The 20,531-nt window shown below is 51.9% G+C and overlaps 2 protein-coding genes across 7 annotated transcripts; both read left to right on the top strand.

Annotated features, from left to right (window-relative positions):
- Positions 1-68: 68 nt before the first annotated feature.
- On the top strand, positions 69-12,682 carry LOC122383058 (microprocessor complex subunit DGCR8-like). 2 transcript variants are annotated; one of them, XM_043369154.1, is made up of 8 exons: positions 69-197; positions 7,188-7,308; positions 7,622-7,819; positions 8,183-8,290; positions 8,610-8,752; positions 9,162-10,622; positions 10,850-11,038; positions 11,489-12,682. In XM_043369154.1, exons 2-8 carry the CDS (start codon positions 7,191-7,193, stop codon positions 11,588-11,590), a joined length of 2,319 nt encoding a protein of 772 aa, XP_043225089.1. In that variant the 5' UTR covers positions 69-197; positions 7,188-7,190; the 3' UTR covers positions 11,591-12,682. The 2 variants fall into 2 exon arrangements, with proteins under 2 accessions (XP_043225089.1, XP_043225090.1); XM_043369155.1 differs by having other exon boundaries at positions 101-108.
- Positions 12,683-13,095: 413 nt separating this feature from the next.
- LOC122383047 (beta-1,4-galactosyltransferase 7-like) lies at positions 13,096-20,479 on the top strand. Of its 5 annotated transcripts, none has more exons than XM_043369131.1 (6): positions 13,096-13,182; positions 15,594-15,707; positions 16,026-16,291; positions 17,677-17,900; positions 18,366-18,512; positions 18,825-20,479. In XM_043369131.1, exons 2-6 carry the CDS (start codon positions 15,608-15,610, stop codon positions 19,216-19,218), a joined length of 1,131 nt encoding a protein of 376 aa, XP_043225066.1. In that variant the 5' UTR covers positions 13,096-13,182; positions 15,594-15,607; the 3' UTR covers positions 19,219-20,479. The 5 variants fall into 5 exon arrangements, with proteins under 5 accessions (XP_043225066.1, XP_043225067.1, XP_043225070.1 ...); XM_043369132.1 differs by having other exon boundaries at positions 13,123-13,179; XM_043369135.1 differs by having other exon boundaries at positions 13,134-13,182; positions 16,029-16,291.
- Positions 20,480-20,531: the final 52 nt, after the last annotated feature.

The following is a 20,531-nucleotide window of genomic DNA, read 5'->3' as shown; positions in this document are numbered from 1 at the left end:
AAACGGGAGGTCTTGAATGACGTCATTAGCTCAACCAAAATTTGTAATTCGTTTGACGACCCTGCTTTAGCGCTTTCCTTGGCAAATTGCATGTTGAGAATACTGCGCGTGCGGTTTCGCAGTTTTACTGGAATTTCTGTATCTTTTTTTGTAGTTAAGGCTATCATTTACAAAATCTACTTTGGAGATTGATTGAGGTAATTAAGACTGACCCTTTTCATCCTCTAAGATATTACAGAGTGACGACTTTTGTGGTGTTAATATCAGCGTGCCGCGTCGCTTTTGTCTTGAAGGAAATATTATTGCACTGCAACTATGACTTTTAGTTTAAACATGGGGTTTTGAACTGGAATAGCAGTTTTGTAGCTTGAGCTTAGACTAGCACAAATCAGAAGCTTTTACACCCTGGCTTTTACAACAGGTGAGCTGGCTGAAGATATTTTGTCTCCCGTTCCAAAAAGAGGTCCTCGTAGAGGAGTGCAGCCAAGTTATCTGCATCATCAGCTATTCAGCATGCTGCTAACAGTCAATGCAGCTTAGTAGGTTTGACCTAGATTCAATATGATTGGTCAATGCATAATAAGCTTCCGTGTCGAACATTTTATGGTATTTGTCAAGATAAGGTCCGATCTACATTTGTGGTGCTGTTTGTACGAATATGAAACAGCAGAAATTTTAGGTTGTTGGTTAGGCTGGGTAGTAGATTTGCAGGTTTTAGGTTGCAGGCTGGTAGGTTTATAAAGAATGGTTCTTCCTATATTAAAATATAGAAAGTTTTAGTAATCATTTTTATAGATAAGTTTTCTTTTCTTTTCTGATCATTTTAAGCCTAAAAAATCAAATCCGTTGCAAAAAACTTATTTCAGGAAAGCGAACTATTCCCTTTCCGTGGGGCAATAAGTACTTTAAAACTGCAACAGTGCAAAATTGGATGGTATGGTGAAATCCCCTTTTGCACACTTAATATTAGGCTGCTAAATGGTGAATGATTGACAGTATCAGCAGGCAGCAAGTAAATCACTACTCCTCAAATCTGCCGCCCGGTGGCAAAAAAGCGTAAAGCAAAAGAAGCAAGTTTTCAGGAGAGCCGATTTAAGGTTGTTATGGATTATTAGGAATTGTTTGGGCTCTCTCTGTCGTACAAACTTCGAAATAGCACCGTTGGAAAGCATTTCGATCCAGCATCAAGACAGTGTTACTTAAAAATAATAAATCGGGCCATTACAGCAGCATAACGGCCCAAACTTCTTTGCCGTCCGCTGAAATGCACAACCGGCCAATAGCACCGTAACCAAAAAAGCGCATTGTCTCTGTATGTCAGCCAAAAAAGCGTAAGATGTGATTTACGCTTTTTTACCAGACTTTCCTCAGATATATCGAGCACAGCACGCTTTTTAACCATGCTTTATCTGCATTAACACACGAATGTTTGTATTCTTAAATATTCATAAACACGATTTTTTATTTACTTCCTTTTGAGGAGCGGTTTTGCTCACGTTTTTGCAACACTGAGTACATGCGCGACATACACCAGAGGGTTACAGGGCCGAGGCACGCTCTTGGGCTCTCTAGGGGTCTGTTCCAGTCGCACTTCCTAACACCTCTAAACTCCTCCAAGAGCAAGATAGAGGAGGTTGGAGCAGGGCCCTCCTTGGCTTTGTAGGGGCTAGAGCTGCCACTGGAACAGGGAAGCAATCTTGGAGGAGTTTAGAGGTGTTAGGAAGTGCGACTGGAACAGACCCTATACATCCTGTCCCTGGAGGGGGGGGGGGGGGCACCGGCTAGGGGCGTCTGTAGGGTTCAAGGCGGACGGTATATATCGGAAACTGTTGACACGTAGGTACGCGAAACAAATGGGAGCCAGGCTGCAGGGCACCGACCCTTATGAATATTATGCAACACTGCCATGTTGTCGGTGTAGACTGTTGTCTCGGGCGGCACCTGCAGGGCCGCGATGAAGGCGGCCAGGTACTCTGCCGCGTAGATTGGCAGGGGCCTCTCGAGTGGGATCGCTAAGGCTGCCAAGTTGTCGGCAAACCCGAGCTGGGACGGCGTGGCGTCCACCGCCACGCGGTGGTCGTGTTCCCGGAACCAGTTGTGGTAGTCCTTGTAGTCGAAGGACCACTGGTGGTTCCACACACCGTCGTGAGCCCACTGCTTCAACCGTGGGCCTCTTTGGAGGGTAGCCACGATGAGCTGGAGAGGCAGCTTTGCAACGGACCGAACCAAGTTGAGATATCCGGACAACTGTTGCGCTTGGTGCTCGGAGAGAGAGCTGATCTGAGCCAGGGCCCGCAGAATCCGGCGTTGTAGGCGGTCTGGGATCGAGATCCGTCGGTGGTTCAAATCGTTTTGAAGGCCCAGGTAGGTGAGGCTCTGCGTAGGATCCGATGGATTCTTTCTTGTTGATCTGGAGCCCGATATCCGTGAGCAGCGCCGGGATGCCGAGTAGGTGTTCCGGCTGCGGCGCGTAGAACAGGAAGTCGTGCAGGTACGAGCAGGTATACTCGTGCAGGTATACTCGTATACACGTACCTTGGCCTTGACGAGTGGGAACCTGTTCCTCATATATTTGGTCACGCTCTGCATTACCAACTGCATTATGGCCGGAGCGGACGCCAGGCTCATCGGCAGCACGGTCCACACGTACTCTTCACCGGTGGAGAGCCGAACGCCCATGAACGGCTGGAGGGCCTGGTGTAGGGGAATGTGGTAAAACCCATGTTTCAGGTCCGTCCACTTTTATAGCTCACTGGGGACTCTCACATTGAAGGAGATCCAGCGCCCTGGGCGGTAACAGGGCGGAGGGTTCAAGTGGTCCGTGAGGGGGCTGAGGTCGTACAGGACCCTAGCCCTCGTATTGTCCTTGGCTAGGGCGAACAGTCTGAAAGCACAGCGGGCACGCGCGGGCCGCACGTGGCCGTGCTGGGTAAAGGCAGTTATTAGCTTCCGAGTGACCAGGCCGTCTTGAGTCGGGTAGAACTGGCCACGGGCCTCCCGAGGTATAAAGGTCCGAGCACCTGAGGTCAGGATGGAGGCCACCTGGTGATCCTGGGCCACCACCGAACTCACTGTGGGTCGGTCGTCTATGTCCACCTCGTGTTTGGGCGAAGCTGCTGTTGACTGTGGACCGCCGATGAACGGCAGGGGCGATTCGTCGTCATCGTCGGCGTCTTCCTCTTCCTGTTCGTTGTCCTCTTGGTTCTGGTCCTCGTCCTGGTCTGGAGGTCCAGAGGCGACTGCAGGGAGGGGCGGCTGCTGTGGATCTGACTCGGCGTCCTGGGCGGACAGATTCTGCAAGGCTCGAGCTTGGCCGGCCATTTCCCTAATCTCGGCGTCTGTGAGACGGCGGAAGTGGTCCATGAAGCGCTGCGGCCTGGGTGGAGAGGGCTGCAGCTGCGAAAGGTCCACTGTAGTCGGTCCCCGGTAGCTATCGTCGGAGTCTGACTCAGACGGCGTGGAGGCCTCCGGCGGGTCGCCCGTCCCGCTACCGCCCAGCAGACTGTCGAGATCTGACAGCTAGGGCGGAGGGGAGGGCGAGGCAGGTACCGGCCGGGTGAGGGAGTCAGCAGCTGGTGGAGGTCCGGGAGCGACCCAATCTCGTCGATGGTCAGCTGGGACTCTGCACTGATGAGGGACCCCGCAAACGAGAGCGTATCATCGTCGCGGGGGAGAGGCTCGTCCGGAGCAGGTGGTACCTCATCTGCTGGGACGTCAGCTGAGCGCGGCCGCTCCGGGAGCTGGAGCAGGAGAACCGCTGGCTGCCGTCGACGAGGGAAAAGCCTCTGGAAGAGGGGCCCGGCCACCGGCTGCCAAGCCGGGGGGCCCTGGGGGACCCGGCTCACGAGCTCCGTCGGCGCGGGAGAGGACCGGAGGGACCGTTGCTACAACCCGCACCGTCGCGTGCCAGGCGCCCATTATACTATTAATGCGCACCGCCCGCGGCAGCCGCTGCCTGCCTCTTGCGACGGCGGCGACGGCTGGCAGCAGGGCCGGGGGCCACACTCTCGGCATATTGTACCTGAGGGGCCGGGGTTGGTGGCAGGTGTAGTACTGGGGCGGGCGGCGGCAGCTGGACTTCCAGCTGCAGTAGTTCCAGGTCTGGAAGTGCGGTTAAGGCAGCCGCCCAGCCGCGGTGACCGACTATGACGAACAGTTTCAATCTGTCTTGGAGAAACTGGAAGTCCTGGATGTCGGCCGGGACCTGGGCTGTAGCCAGTAGGAGCACCCGGATCTCCTGTCGGTCCCGCGTCTGGTAGTTGTCGTTGATGAGTCGAACTACCAGGTAGTCCCGCTCCTGTTGGTTGAACACTGGCGGGGGAGTACCAGTGGTGGGGGCCCGTCCATCAGGCGTAGGTTAGCCGAACCCGGGCGCGGTGTCGAATCTGGTTGCGACGGCTCGGCTGGGCGAGCCGGAGGGGGCGGCTGCAAAAGCGCCGCCACTCGACGGGCAAGCTGGTCCAGCTGGTCGTCTCCGAGAAGCACCGGCTGGGGGGCAGCTGCGCCCGGCGGGCTGCCTGCCGGGCTGTGAGCCAGGTCGAATTGTATCCGGCGAGCGACGTGGCTTCTGGTGTTCCGCGAGGGCGTGTCAGCAGTTGCGAGGGATTGCTGCGAAGTTGAGGGCGTATTGGGCTGACTTCGACCCATCCGCCCGAGGAAGTGCGGGATCCGTACGCGGGTAGGCACTAGAAGTGCGCCCCGCTAGGCCAGAAGCAGGAGCCCGCCGAGATATTGGTACAAGATTGTGCCAACAGCAATGCAAATTTGCACTTATTTGGTGCCTCCGTTAAGGAGATTTTAGCGAAAAAAGCGTATCTTGACTTGACTCAATTTTTAATTGCAGCCAAAAAAGCGTGCTGGATGTTTTGCGCTTTTTTGCCTGCATCAAATCCGCTGCCAACGGGAGGTTACGCTTCCGCTCATCATTGCTATTAGTCCTTCGTAGCAGGAAGAAAAGCGCGTGAGCACATTTACGCTTCCTTGCCTGCAAGCTGGATCACTTTATCGAATGTACACGCTTTTATTCCATTAAAAATGCATTATACGCCTTTTTGCCTGATGTTGCATGACTTTAAATAACTATGCACTCGCAGCACAATAAAGTTATTGCACATAATTCGTGCAATATTAGTGATAGCCACCTAAGGCCAATGTCAAGAGATGCGTTTCGTTACACGGAAACGAATGATATCAAAAAGTCATATTCGCCCAAAATCGAGTTACACTTCTTTACCTCCGGGCGGCAGAAATGGATTGCCCATGATGGTAATGCATGCATGCATGCAAGTAGGAGTGGGTGGCTGCCGGCTGGTGGCATCTAAGCATTTAAGTTATCTATATACTATGTATCTAAGCAGGCATCACACTTCAAATGCTGAATGTGCAGTGACAGGCTGTGACTTTGAAATGGCTGCCAGATTATGTTATCACAAACATAAGTACCTACCATCGATGCATTGTTTATCAATGAAAGAAATTTGCAGCTCATGTTGCTATAGCCTTGTGATTCGTTATGTCAAATTGTCATTCCTTGAGCAATGAGCATGCAACAATTTAAATTGCTGGATATTTGAAGACTTTCCTGTCAATCAATACCCATCAGGTCTAGTGGTGCAGCTGCTGGGAATTTTATGGACATTTCAGAATTCAGGATGTTCACAAATAGGACAGTCTTCTATATACTGTGAATATCACTGACCATTTACCCTAAAAGTAGGTAATGATAAAAGGCTGCTAGGTAGTTTTGTGTTCTTAGTTGTCAGAAATCTTATTAGTTGGGACCAGGGGGCTGGATGCTGAGCCCAGGCCCCAGACTCAGAGGCCTTTCACATTCCACAGTCCACACTGCCCATTTCAGAAGAATAATTTATATTCACCTTAAAAACACCTTATAGGGACATTAGGATAAATCCCCCCCCCCCCCCTGCCCAGATCTGCCCTGCCATTGCCAAATGCCAGTGTCTGGGGTCAAGTTTTAACTTTTATGTGGGTAAAATGAAGAATAAAGCCATGTAAAATTCTACCACCAAACATGCTATAGCACTTATAGTTGTCCCTACTCCCAGCTTATGCCTCAACAAGATAGCTTTCTGTTTGAAGCTAACAGTGGCGGCGGAGCACCTTCAATTAAAGGGGGGCACTGTCAACTTTTGGTCCCATTCTTTCCATGCAACGCCCATAGGGCTAGTGTTAAAATGCCAAAATCAAAGGGGGGCACGGTGCCCCGGTGCCCTCCCCGTTCCGCCGCCTATGGAAGCTAAGTTTCCATGATAGTTTTTGGTTTCACCTTATCTCCTGCCATGTGTAAGCTAATGCAATGAATGTGCTCCTGTGCCTCCTGCCTGCTTGTACCAATCATGTGGATCAGGATGTGTCAGTTAGTGGCATTGTATGGCTGTACCAGTCATCCATCCAGTCTGGCTGGTCTGAGCGGTCCCCAGTCGGCCTCTGCTGTGTCCACGCGGGGCCGTTCGCCGGCTGAGGCTGGGTGCGCCCTGCCGGGTGACGGACGTCGGAAGCCGGGCCACGGGGGAGGGCGGGCTGGCGCGCACCTCGCCCGCTCTCCTGCCGTGGCGGCGGCTGACAGCTCGCCGCGCCGCCCGCCGCGCCGCCACCGGCTCCACGCGCTGAATGCCAAAGTGCCGACTACGCCCGGCCAGTGGTGAACAAACTGATGTTGGACAGTTTGGGGCCGCTGACCTGTGCTGCTTGGCATTTGACGACTGGGCATTCTGGAGCGACCAGCCGAGCCAATGCTCAGTGCTCTGAAATCTGAAGATTCTTCAGAGGCAGCTTCGGATATAGCATATAATTGTTTGCCCACTTTTTTCGTTTAAAGCATCTTTGACTTTATCTTACGTGACTGCCGATCAACTAATACTCTCTTGTAACATTACGAATGATGGCCTCATTCTCGATGATGATGATGATGATGAATTGGGGGTTTTTGGCGCCCGGACTGCCCTCATTCTCATTTTCAACTCTTCGAAGTGGTCTTTCCAATTGCTCTACATCTTAAAACTTATTTAGCTTATTCCTCAGTTTCCTCTCCCTGTAAACCTCTTATGAACTCAAAGGCCGTCAGTGCCGATCGGTGCAACAGTCCAATCAAGCGTCGGATTCGGGCAGCAGTTTATACCCGCCTTTCCAGTACGTCTGACCCGCCCCCGTTGTGCCGCGCCGAGTAGACCATGTCGGCCACCAAGCGGACGGCCAGCGACGAGCCACCAGAGGAGGGAGAGCTGGACGAGCGGCCCGCCAAGGTGGCCCGGAGGGACGACCCGCCGCCCGCCACCGGCACCAATGGAGGTAAGTACCGGCGCGCCGCCCCAGCCGCGGTGTGAGCCAGAAAAAGATTTTCTTCCTGCTCATACAATTGGATTATTGTTTGACGACGGCTTCGACCTTCATTTCGGTTCGGTCATTACGTTTATTTTTATGTTGATGTTGTGAAGTCGTATCAGTCATTATGCACAAGTGTTTTGTTTGCTGTTACCATGTGATGCTTAGAACTTGTTTAGAAGCTGTGCATTCATGCGGCTTTATGTCACGAGATTGGCCACAATCTCACCCACTCTGTAACCAGCCAGCGCCCGTCTCTGACCGCCCCATGTGTGCGCAGCGGAGGAGGCGGCCGCGGCGGCCACCCCGCTGCCCATCTCCCACCCGTTCCAGGCCCGGTTCCGCGCCGCCGAGCTGTCAGCCGGCCAGTACCATGTGCTCGACGAGGCCGGCAGCGGCGACGGCAGCGGCGCCGAGAGCGCCGCCTCCGACTCGGACGAACTCGACGAGGACGAACTGATGGAGATGCTCGATGCGGGTAAGGCACTGCCCCGCCGCCGGATCTCGTGTGAAGCGTGTGTGTGTGTGGCGGTTTGGGGGGGGCGGGGCGAGAAGAGGTGATTTAGGTTTGGTGTTTGTATTAGGTCGCTAAGGGAGCGCATACGTTATTAGCTGATGCTGTGATGATCCTTGCTTTAGTTCAACATGTGGGAATGAAAATACGTTATGAAATATTTAGTTAATGTGTCCTCGTTAACTACTTAGTACTTAGTCTTGTATTGTTCCTTATACTTTATATATCGCTGTATGTTGATTGTTGATGTTGTATTCCACACTATTCTCGCTTTTCTGGCCGCTTTTTTCTGATTCGTTCAATGTCTAATCCAACCGCCTTCATCAGATCTGCCGGAGAAATTCAAAGGCACGCGACCCGTGCGGGGGCCCGGTGCTGCCGAGGACCCTGACGACGACTCAAACTACGAGCACCGCGACAAGGTGGTGCTGAAAGGTGAGCGATGGATGAGCTGTCGTGGAGATGGTATCAGATCACACCGGTGACGGAGACCGAGTTATCGGTGCCTGGCAGCGTTTGAGTGTCGGTGATCACACTCAATCGGCTGTTTTTTTTTTTTAATGAAAACGAAAGCACTATTTGCTTTTATCAACCATTTATCGTGAGCGTGCATAAGATACCTTAAATATTTCGATGCTCACTGTATGTTCGTGTTTGTCCGACTGGCGGCTGTGTGCTGTGTTGTCCTCCCCCCCCCCCCCCCTCTCTACCCTCTGTGACCCGATCTGACGTCTCCTTCTGGCCGTGTCGGCAGTGCTGGGTCGCCACCCGGTGGAGCCGCTGCCCGAGGACTGGGTGCAGGTGACGCACATGAGCGGCATGCCCATCTACCTGCACCGGCAGTCGCGCGTCGTCACACTCTCGCGGCCCTACTTCCTCGGACCCGGCTCCGCCAGGGTGAGTGACGCCGCGCGTGGGGTGCGGTGAGTATGGGGCGGCTGCCGGCGTCGGATGGTGGTTGCGCTTGTCGGTCAGAGTTAGACAAAGTTAGTGTTGTTTCGCTCTTCCGTTACAGCTTATTAAATGCACACGTACCTTGACTCAGTTGTGATTGCATTGTTTCGGGTAATTGACAGTCGTGACTCGTGAGTCGTCATTTTGATAGCTCAAGTTGAATGCATGCGCTTAGCCATAACGCCAATGAAAGATTTGATCGATAACATTTCACTGGTATACAGTATGATTGCATGAAGAAACATGAGTCGCCATTCGTTTAAATGTTTGCGTTAACCACACCCTTGTCGTGTCTATTTAGCAATTCTCTCGTCACACCTCTGGCATCGTTTGACATTGTTTTCCGCCACAGAAACACGACATTCCGCTGTACTCGGTGCCCTGTCTGCAATATCTCCGGGAGTTGGAGAAGGAGGGCGAACAGAAGGCGGACGCCGACCCGGCCCCGACCTGCCCGGTCACTGGGAACAGGTCAGCCTGTCCGGCCTCTGCCGGGGAGTCACAGACGCAGGTCAACGGAGTCGTGGTCACAGAGGAAGGTATAGAAAATACGGCAACTACCAACGGTGAGGTCACGGACGCCAATGGCGGCGCGACTGTGGAGGCAGCTGTGGACAACACTGCCACCCAGGATTCGGAGACGGTCGCCGCGGGTGAGGCCGCCACAGAGAGCCGGGCAGAGTCGGACGCCGTGGAGGACTCCGCTGTGGAGGACAGTGCGGCGGAGACCGACACGGCGGTCGCCACGCCAGCCGCCTCGGCCGTCTCGAGTCCGTCAGAGTCCACCCAGGCGGGAGACGAGTCCGCTGCGCCCACCCCGGCCGAGTCCGCGGCACCCTCCCCGCCCGAGTCCGCGGCACCCACCCCGCCCGAGTCCGCGGCACCCACCCCGGCCGAGTCCGCGGCCCCGACTCCAGTGGCGTCCGCGGCGCCCAGCCCCGCCGCCCCGGCCGCCGCGGGCGAGGGCCCCGCCGCGCCGGGCTCCAACGGCGTCCCCGTGGGCCCGGTACCGGTGGACGGTGTCTCGATGGTCGACCCCTCCGTCACCCCGGAGGAGATGCACAAGTACTGCGCGCGCCGCTTCCAGTTCAAGACGATCCACCTGATGAAGTTCAACACGTGGCGAGAGAGGCGTCACTACCTGCGCAAGAAGCGCACCCAGCGACCGCAGATGTCCAGTAAGACCAAGCTGCTGTCGTTCCCAGTCCGGCCCAGCCGCAAATCGGCCGCCGTGCCCGGCACGCGGCTCAGAGAGTGGGTGCTCAACCCGGGCGGCAAGAGTTACGTGTGTATCCTTCACGAGTACCTGCAGCATGTGCTGCGCGAACAGCCCGTCTACAGCTACTCGGAGCTGAAGAACGCGGCCACGCCGTACGGCGCCACGGTGTCCCTGAACTCTGTCCAGTACGGCAGCGGCTACGGCTCCAGCAAGAAGCAGGCCAAGAGCGAGGCGGCCAAGGCCACGCTGCAGATCTTCATCCCCAACCTGATGGAGCAGATCGAGGCGGACAAGACGGTGCAGGGCAGCGCCAAGCCGGCCGACATGGATCTGTCCTTTTTCGACTCGATCCGACTGGAGGACCCGCGCGTGGCCGACCTCTGCAGCAAGGCGGCCGAGCCGTCCCCCTTCACAATACTGCTGGTCTGTCTGCAGCGAAACTTCGGCCTCACCAGCAACCAGGTGGCGTGCAAGCTGCACACGACCAAACATAAACAGAACGAGTTCGAGATGACGGTGGGCAAGCACACGGCGCGCGTGCCGTGTAAGAACAAAAAGGACGGCAAACACCTGGCCGCCCAGTCGCTGCTCCAGGTGAGAATAGTGGTCGCTTCTTGTTGGGCTGAGAGGGAGGTGTTGTCACTTTAAAGTCATTTTGATAAGTTAAGGTTTGAATACTAGAAATTCAGACCGCCGGTCGTTTTGTTTGAGGTGCTGGTGCGATCATTTTTTATTTGCACTTGATAAGAATCACTTATTCACCCTACAGCGGTTAAGCTCATAATGCAAATAACATCGTTTTCCCCGGTGTGTCGTTTCAGCAACTGCACCCGCACGTGACGTCGTGGGGCTCCCTGCTGCGGATGTACGGCAACCACTCGAGCAAGTCGCTGAAGGTGAAGCGGCAGGAGGAGCAGCAGATCACGCTGCTGCAGAGCAAGGCCACCGTGAACTCGCCCAACTACGCCATCCTCAACAAACTCCGCGAGGAGATGGGTAAACTGCAGGAGGTGAGCCGGGGCCGGGAAGGGAAGCTTTGGCGGCCGGTCGGTGATACCAGCATGGGGACATCAAGTTATGTGCCATGGGCTGTGTTTTATCATCGGTGTGGGGTTTCAGTGCTGAGGTTATGGTTTCGTGCGTTGTAATATTGTGAATGTGATTATGGTTTTGATACACTTAGCGGGCATCTGTGGCATTCTTGTGCCAACATTTTTATTCGTGACATTCTTATCTTGGCATTGTCATCCATGCTGACAGCTTTTTGTTAGCTGGTGTGCTTTGCCTCGTCCCTCACCGACATAGAACGTTCTTCGGCCTTCGCCCCATATTATTTTACGCAACCCTCCATCTGGACTGGCTATGATCTCTACTCCGTCCGAACTGCTCCTGTAACCCCTCCACTCACCGAGCCAGCACTGTACCTCATCTGACCGCCTGCCTGCCCCGCCTCCCCCCAGCGTCAGGTGCGCCCGATCGGACTGCTGCAGCTGTCCGACCTGCACGAGGAGGAACAGGGCCGCTCCGAGTCGGGCGTCACACTGGACGCGGTGGACCTCTGAGAGGGGTGTGCCGACCGACACGCCAACCTCTGAGCTACCGGCGACGGTCCGCCCAGAGCCTGATCTCTGGTGGTGAGCGCTGCGGCCGATGAGAGGGGTATACCGACCGATATGCTGAGGTACCGTCGACCGCCCGTCAGCTGCTTGCGATGACCGGTGCGGCCGCGCTGAGACACAATCACCGGTACTGGAACACGATCATTACCGGTTCCAACGAGCGTTAGGCTGTTCTAGTCTGCGGCAGTGTGCTGGATGAAGGTTGACGCGTGATATTTCGGGCCGTTGTCCATTGAGTGTGACATGGCTAACCTGATTAGTACAGATGTCATGGATACGGGAACCCGTGTCCGCTGTTTGACTGACCCAGCTATCTCACGGCCGGCCAGGCTGCGACGTCTTTCCCTCAGCCGTGTTTTCAACCGCTCAGGCCATGAACAAAAGTACAGTCATAGTAGTCTCCTTTCGATGGGACTGTAGTCAGCGGATAACAGCGGGAAGACAGTTTAGACAAATCCCTGTGGCTAGCCTGAATGGCAGCAGAATGGCAGAGTCCCCCGCCTGCTAGCCATGTGGCAGAGGTTGTGCCTGCGCTCCGGTGTTAAATGATGAGCTTCTAGTAGTAGTGAGTGTCGTCTCTGGAGACGCCGGCTCGGGTGAAGCAGCTGCTTAATCGAGAGTGCTGAAGTGTTTTGTACGGTGTTCTATTGTGTGGTGCCTGTAACCATGCTGATGACTGTTGTAGCCCGGCGTTTTCAGTTTGGTTGAATTTTTCTCAGTGTTCGCGATATCTTGAACGCCAAAGTTGCCATAGAATGATACATGGAGATTGTATCCTATAAAAATGTGAAGCTCTCCCACTCGTGGCGCGAGTTTGTGTCCCGTGTTTCAATCTTTGGTCATCCAGTTCACTTATTTGCTTAAAATCTGTTAACCTCATTCACTTCAGTTCACAGAGATCAGAGGTTAGTGGCATTAATAATGACTATCTAATCATCGCAGTACAATTTCTCTTGTCGTCACGTAGTGTTCGCTGGCGGATACGCATGCCTCAATTCCCTCATGCTGAGGCCTCAATAAATATTTTCATTTAGAGCACATGTTTGTCAGTGGTACAATAAAGCCGACATTGCTTTGCATGTTTAGCGGTATTTTGTACATTTGTGTTGTCAGCCGCGCTGGAAATGTTGGAGTGGGGGTCATTGCGGGAACGAGCGTCGGAGCAACCGAGGAATACGATATCGCCCTGTCGTCGAATACGATAAAGATGTCCTGTTTTAAAGTGCGCGTGACAATGCGCAGTCAACGGAAGTCGATCTCAGTCTAATTGAGTACGTCAACACCAAGATTCTTGCAGATTGTCAACGTGACCTGACCTCTGATGCGTGCGAGACCAGCGCTGAACGTCGCGAAGGTAAACTTCGGGGTGAAAATATGGTATCATTTCTTAGCAGTTGGTAGCAATTCTATACCTGCGAAAGAGGCGCGTTTGTGGCGATACTGTTTTTGTCGCCACGTAAACAAATGCGCTACCGTGTGGGAAAAGAAAATACCTATTCGTTTCTGAGGGCTTTGGCTTGAGCAAGCTTGAGGTGGTAAGTTGAGGTGTTTGCTGATGTTATTTCATTTTTATTCGTTTCAGGAACTCTTCACAGTATCAGTATGCATATTATTTATTTGCCTAGTCGTTCATTTTACAATCCAAGTTGAAGGAGGTAGGTGCCTACCTTGTCATTTTATTGTTGCCTTTGGTGTGATTTCAATTAAGATCCATTTGATTTTTTCATTTTCAGTGTTTTTTTTTGGTGGCGTTGGAACAGGCCCTTAGACTCTTCATGTGTCCAATTTGAATTTAAAGCTGTTTGCTGACAACTGTCGGCTTTCATGGCCCAAACTGAAACAAACAACGTGGTAGGTATTGTTTGACGTGAGGCCTGTAAATGCAGTTTAGTAAAAAGTATGAAAATAAGGACGGCAACATTGGTCATTGGTGTCAATATCTGCTAAGTTGTGGGTGCCCTAGAACTGCCCTGTCTGTTTCATGGCCAATCTGGCTTGGAATTGGCAGAGCTTTCAGCTTGGGCAACTGCAACTCAGTAGGCGGAACTATGGTCAAGCGTACCCATTTTCGGGAACGCATTTTCGTTCCCATAATTGGGAACGATAAACCCAAATATGGGAACGCCATGTAGGCATTATTTAAAACAAGAAAAAGAACCGTTAAATGACGTCCAAAAAATATAAAACGATCGTGAACCGCCTGATAGTTGTCTCAATATTGTTGGGAAAGAGTTTGATATTGTAAGGCCCATCGTAGTTTCAAATCGTTCCCCTATTTCTAAAGCAGTCCATCACCCGGGCCGCGAGCCCAAATTTGGGAACGCTCTCGTACACTGGCGCTGCAAGCGTTCCTTATTATGGGAACGGCGTACCCAAAATTGGGAACGATTTCACCGACGCCTTTCAGGGGCTCTTTTCATTAACAAGCATCACGTCCAACGCCGCAAATTATTGTTAACGCAACAATCATCAGATGACCTTTCCGGCAAGACCGTTGCATGTTTCGCCCGGTCTTCTGCGCTTTTATTCCCGTCAATCTCGCAGCGGGCACGCCCCCCTCTGCAGGATTACGTAATCCACAACGCTCAGCGATGTTCAACAAGGTCTTCCATACCTATATCCACCGTCCGTGCCGAGGGTGGAGACATGTCAAGCACCTGTCTGCTAATCACCGAGAGTTGACGAGCACAAGAAGTATCCAAAAATGGGAACGCTGAATATGTTACACCCTCAAAACACCTAGTCCCAATGAAAATCTAGTTTTTTCCTTTCTTAATGAGTGTAAGTGGCAAAAGGCCTGGTAGGATGGGCACGAGGAATGATCGAAATCAGCATAAAAATTATAAATAAGCCACACAGAGCGACCTATATCAGAGAAATTCCCCCCAAACGATCATGCTTAGAAACGCCGAAGACAAAAACCACGCTCATGACGCTGCTTATAAAACAACGCTAAACAGCTAGCATCCAAATAAAATATGTCTTTCAGGGCTGATAAAATACAGCTGAATGATTTTAAACCACTGAAACTGAGTTTACAACAGTAGTTCGGTAAAATCACTGACGTTTCACGCGGTCGATCGCCCCGACACCAAAAGTCAACAATATCAATATTACCTCGGGACTGTCCGCGTGTTCGCTTGCATATGTCAGCATCTGGTGTCGCTAGAATGAAACTTCATAACCAGGCGAAAATTATTATACTTGACCTCAAAATGTAAAAAATGCTTCATTTTCCTTAAAATTGCATGTTAAATGTCGTATAACCCATATTTCCACCATTCTGTCATTTTTAAAAAATCATTAAAAATATCATTCCACGGTCAATTTCCTTGTTCCACGGTCAGATTAAAGATAACTTTATGGAGATTTAGTAGATACTTAAATCAGCGTGCACTTTTTTGAGACGTGATGCACTTTTGAGTTTTAGTGGGCGAACGGCCGAAAAATTGCCTTCCGTTCTCATAAATGGGAACGCCCGTTCCCATATTTGGGAACTCCGTTCCCAAAAATGGGAACGTTCCTATATTTGGGTACTCATGACCATAGTTCCGCCTACTGAACTCAGCAAAAATCAACACTCGTGGATCGCAATATGCTACTTATTGGTGCATTGGGTCATCGGTGGCTGGAAGCGGAAAAATTCCATAATTGCTCAAATTTCATAGAAATCCACAGAGATATCTAGGTATTACTGAGTCTGAGGTCCACACACATGAGCAATACAGCCTTAACATTACATTTTGAATAAAATGGGTATTTGCCTGATTTATAGCTTGTCAGTTGTTATGCACATGAAATGAATGTGTGACTTAAAAGTTCATCTTTCAAAACGAAAGCCATAAAGTAAAAAGTTGGACTTCTTTAACTGACCTACTCAGGAGAACATTTTTCATTAGAGTTAGACTTGCAAATCCTGGTTTTTCTGAGTAACTTCTCTTTGCAGAGGCACAGAAAAAAATGAGGATAACAACAGTTGTATCATCAAGACTGTTTCTGTCCATTGTTATAGTAGTTTTGCTGTTCTTTATTGCAGTTCTATTAACAAGATCAGATGAAGGTAAGGAATGCACCTCTGCTGATAATGAAGTTAATGTCAGGTTCTGGAGCAATATAAGGAAATGCATGCATATCTTAATGTAAATTTTTAGGACATGATCTACCTACTTTGGCATAGTTGTTTAACATTGTATGGTTTTCAGCCAATATCCATTGGCTCATGTAGCAATAAAAGACATGCATGACAGGTCTCAAGCATCTGTTTATTTTCTAGATGTTGAGGTGATATGATTTTATCAGATATGTTGTGACATATGAGTTCTGAGAGTAGGCCAGCAGTATGTCCCCTCAGTTGCCACTGGCTGCCTCTCTCCTGCAGCAGTGTGTCCGCCGCCGCCGGCCGCGGCAGCCGAGCAGTCCCCGCCGGAGCCGGCCGCCGAGGTGACGCCGTCCCCCGCCCCCTCGGCACCGGCGCCGTCCGGGGGCCGGCCGCCGGAGCCGGACACCTCCTCCTGGGACAACCACACGCTGGCCGTCGTGGTGCCGTTCAGGGACCGCTTCGAGGAGATGCTCATCTTCGTCCCCTACATGCACCGCTTCCTCAACTTCCAGAAAGTGAAGCACCGCATCTACATCGTCAACCAGGTGAGCTGGCGTATAGTGCTCAGCTCTGGCTATGTGCGCTGCTCAGCGCCGCCCGGGAGGTGATAACCGGCTCACTTCTTTTCATGTTCTAGCACAGGTGAAAGGGTGATATGACATGGTCAGCCTGCCCTTCACCGGCGTTTTTACGAACGCGTTTTCCTTATTTCTCGGTTATTCTGCTCTGTCATGCCAGTTTTTCGGCGATCTCAGCGGCCTACCACCTCGGATCGGATTTCAGTAGGAAATCCTAGAGTAGGTCGTATTTCCTGGATGAGTTTGTGGATTTCCTTTTCGTGTCGTTTTTTGTGCTAGTTTTGGAAGTCGTGGTGCGAATGTGCTCGCATATATCATATATGGACCGCGTTTCACTAAGCACAGCCTTACTAAGGCGGTAATCGCAGCGCTAGTTCCATGCCGATAGCGGTGAGCTCCACTAAGCCTGCCGTATCTACGGAGCTCTCCGACGTCGGATGGTCGTTCCCAGCTGGCGCTGCGTTTATGGTTTTATAGACCTTCACCTGTGACATGATGTGGATAATGTGCCACGACGTTATGCGTGCAAGGTCTCGCGTGTCCCTATCGTGTCCAGAATGTCTCGTTTGGTTTATGCAGTTCATGCTATTTTGATCAAGTTTACAATACCCGTTTCAATATGTAATTTGTCCGTAAGTGCCCAATATCTGTATTCTGTAAAGCCAATTTTAAACTTGAAATGCAATTTGAACCGCATAAAAATCCAAGCGATACAGAGGGGTCGAGATAAAATTTAGGCCTAAAGAATGTGCCACTGTGACTATATCGCCTAAGATTCGTGCTAAACATGTAAGTTTTCTTACTTCTTAGTGGCCTCAATCGAAATCGACAGATCTCAAGGACTGTACCGTACCGGGGTATTTCTACACTATCGTTCCCGTGAATTGTCTCTATATTCCTAACAGAAGACTTGATCATAGTGTCCACACCGTCAGGTTTCGCAAATGGGGAAACTGCTCGTCGCCTGAATGAATTGCGACGTTGTCACATCTAAAACGCATCAACTGCGTCGTCAAACCTAGCTTAGCCGGAAAAATCCCGCTCGTACATAAATTTTAGAGGTCATTGTGCTGTTACACATCCTCAGCCGCCTTTCCTGATTGTGTTAGCGATAGAATAGTGTGAAGTACCTGCTTGTTTTGATTTGCAGCATTTTCCGTCTTATGTTAATGCTTGTTTGTTTTGGGCATTGTTCTGGGTTTTGTTATTTCCTATGATATTAAAGTCTCGTCCATGAAGTTTTTCGTGTGATTCATATGCGTAGTGGAGAATCTGCACTATGTAATTTTGCATGCTTAGTGATTGTTCTGTATGTAGCCACATTACAACGAATTGCTCTCTACCGTCGGCAGATTGACGCGTACCGGTTCAACCGCGCCTCGCTCATCAACGTGGGCTACCTGCGCGCGCGCGAGCACTGCGACTACATGGCCATGCACGACGTGGACCTGCTGCCGCTCAACAGGAACCTCTCGTACCGCTTCCCGGGCGAGCGGCTCTTCCACGTGGCCTCGCCCGAGTACCACCCGCGCTACCACTACCCAAAGTTCGTCGGCGGAATCCTCATTGTCACCATGTGAGTGCGGGTGGCTGTGGGCAGAGCGGGGAGTGATGGGGAGAGGAGCGGAGCGGTGGGCGGGGGGATGGGTCGGATGATAAGACCGGCGTGCCGACTAGTGTCCCGGTCCCACAGATATTTGTGTGATAGCGCGGGTACGGCAATTGCGATGGGTGCTGATTTCCGTACTAACGGTCTATCCAGTCGGCGTTATAAATCAGCGGGGTTGTCCAAGGTTCAATCTCCGTGACTCCATGGCCGGCGGACACAGCAGAGAACGTGAAATTAGATAGGTACCGAGTAATTTTGTAGGCGTCTATAAACCTGTATCAGCTTACCACTGTAACCACTGCCACTTATGCCTTTGACTGTATGCATGCCTGTCACGGTATGTGTAATGTGACTAGGACTGATGTTCATCGCAGCCATGAACGATAGCGTGTAATCGTGGAAGTATAACATCACCGTCTCTGTTCTCCACAGGGAGCACTTTCAGAAGGTGAACGGCATGAGTAACAACTACTGGGGCTGGGGACTGGAGGATGACGAGTTCTACACCCGGATCCGCGGGGCCAAGCTGGAGATTGAGCGGCCGACCAACCTCACCACGGGTGTCAAGGACACGTTCAGGTGAGCGCATTCGCCGCACGCAGGCAGGTGTGATCTGCCGAGGCGCCATCTGCACGGCAGAGACTCCCTTCTGTTGTTCATTGCCTTAAATTTTGCGACAATCTCGTTTGTATATTTATAAATGCGCTGAAGGCGAAACCTTTCACTATTTTTTTTCGTACATTATTTTCTGTCATTTTGTTTCCTGCCTGTGCCTCAGCTTTACGGTTGATGCATGCAATGTCGTTTCTACTCACCGAATGTAGTGCTTTCCTTCCAACCCGCTGTGAGTTTGTTTCCGACCGCTGACGGCTGACGGCGCCGCGTTCCCAGACACATCCACGACCGGCGCGTGCGGAAGCGCGACATGGAGAAGTGCTTCAACCAGGCGGCCGTCACACACAAGCGGGACCGCATCACAGGGGTGCACAGCGTCGACTACAAGATCCTCAAGGCCAACAAGCTGACCATCGACGGCGCCGAGGTGGAGGTGCTGAACGTGCGTCTCGAGTGTGACCACGAGCGCACGCCGTGGTGCGACTGCTCCGGCCAGGCAGCCGAGCAGGAGGCCGCCGCCAGGAGGGCCGAGGACTCGGGGAAGGCAGTCGATGCCGCCAAACCGGCCGGCAAGTCCGGTGACTCCGTGAAGCCGGCGCCGTCGGCGAAGGCTCACCCGAAGACGTCGGCGGGCCGCGCGGCAGCGGCTCAGTCCGCCGCGCAAACGTGACGTCCTGGACCAGCCTTCTGAAGCTCTAGTGGTGAAACGTACCGTGGCTCGGGGAACCAGCGCGCACGGGTTGTGTAACTGAAGATATCGGTCTTACTCTGTTACGCTGCCCTGTGGCGTACGACAGTGTAGTGGTGGTGGTGGTTGGGCATTACTCCGCTGACCGAACCGGCGGCGGTGGTCGGTGATTGGTCAGAAATCAGGAATATCTGTGATGCGACATTTGAAGTGTCTCTGCGTCCTGCAGTGTTGTATGGGCTGACAAGTGATGTGGTATACGGAAAATGCTTCCGATCCTCTCAGTCTCCTATATAATGGTTTATTGTGTTTGTGTTAAATGTTGGATGTGGGACTCATCTGATTTTATCGCTCTCTCCTCCATCTTTCTACAGATCTGTATCACTGAACTGTGGTTAGGGTGCCAGTCTCCTAGTGTCCGCGACTCAGTATAGTAATGTGTATTTCGACGGATTAAAGCTGGTATGCAAGCAGTGTAGAATGTTCTCCCAATATTGCCCTTTGTAAGATATCTTCCTGTGTTCCGTCCATGGCTTCTAGGTTTTAGTTAGAGTCGCAAATGTTTGTGAATTACGAGATAGAGATTATTTATTCATAGCTAGTTCTTTGCTTCACGTCAGTGTCATTACTCCCCATTTAGTGCGTAGTTTCATTATTGAACTCGATATCTAGCTGTCATATCTGTTGTTTATTGTAGGAGCTATTCCGCCCTGCTCCTGTTTATCACGTTCTTGGGTCCTGAAGTGCGAGACGCCTACTGGCTCCTGTGACGCCTAAAGGACACTTGTCCGTTCGATTGTTGACATGTGTTTCCGTAGCCGTTTTGCGCTATGATATTACAGCGTGTCTTCAAGGGCCTGCGGCGTGTGAAGAACTTTGTTACTGCTCAGTGGATCGGAAGTTGGGTGATGTCAGTTCTAGCTGCGGCGTGGACCGGCCGGCGCCGCCCCCGCGTCGTTTCAGTGATATTGGACCCTGCCTGTCGCGAGATTCGTGCGGCGTGCCTTGTTATTTGTTCGCGCTTGGTGACGGTGAAGAGTCCTATGAGACCGGCACGTGCTTCAAACGTGTGTAGAGTGGCAGTGCTGGACGCAGGCATTACAGCGAATCGGCCCAGCGGCTCTGGCAGTGCCGTGCGTTGTTCGAAGGATGATTTGTGCGTACTGAGGTCTGGACAATTATTGATGGTTGAGCCGGTTTGACCAGGCTCACGTTTATAATACAACGAAGGCCTTTTGATATAGATTGGTCTGTGTTCACTGTTCTGCCTAAGTGACTTTCGAGCTTCAGTTATT

This window comes from Amphibalanus amphitrite, unplaced genomic scaffold, assembly GCF_019059575.1.
Source record: "Amphibalanus amphitrite isolate SeventyFive unplaced genomic scaffold, NRLGWU_Aamphi_draft 000153F_arrow, whole genome shotgun sequence".
Taxonomy (NCBI): Eukaryota; Metazoa; Arthropoda; class Thecostraca; order Balanomorpha; family Balanidae; genus Amphibalanus; species Amphibalanus amphitrite.
This window is presented reverse-complemented; position numbering and strand designations above follow the sequence as displayed.

Coding starts and splice junctions, on each gene's coding strand:
- LOC122383047 (XM_043369131.1), top strand. CDS start 15,608: ATGAGGATAACAACAGTTGTATCATCAAGACTGTTTCTGTCCATTGTT. Junction 15,708..16,025: donor ATTAACAAGATCAGATGAAG/GTAAGGAATGCA, acceptor TCTCTCCTGCAG/CAGTGTGTCCGCCGCCGCCG. Junction 16,292..17,676: donor GCATCTACATCGTCAACCAG/GTGAGCTGGCGT, acceptor TACCGTCGGCAG/ATTGACGCGTACCGGTTCAA.
- LOC122383058 (XM_043369154.1), top strand. CDS start 7,191: ATGTCGGCCACCAAGCGGACGGCCAGCGACGAGCCACCAGAGGAGGGA. Junction 7,309..7,621: donor CGCCACCGGCACCAATGGAG/GTAAGTACCGGC, acceptor ATGTGTGCGCAG/CGGAGGAGGCGGCCGCGGCG. Junction 10,623..10,849: donor CCGCCCAGTCGCTGCTCCAG/GTGAGAATAGTG, acceptor GTGTCGTTTCAG/CAACTGCACCCGCACGTGAC.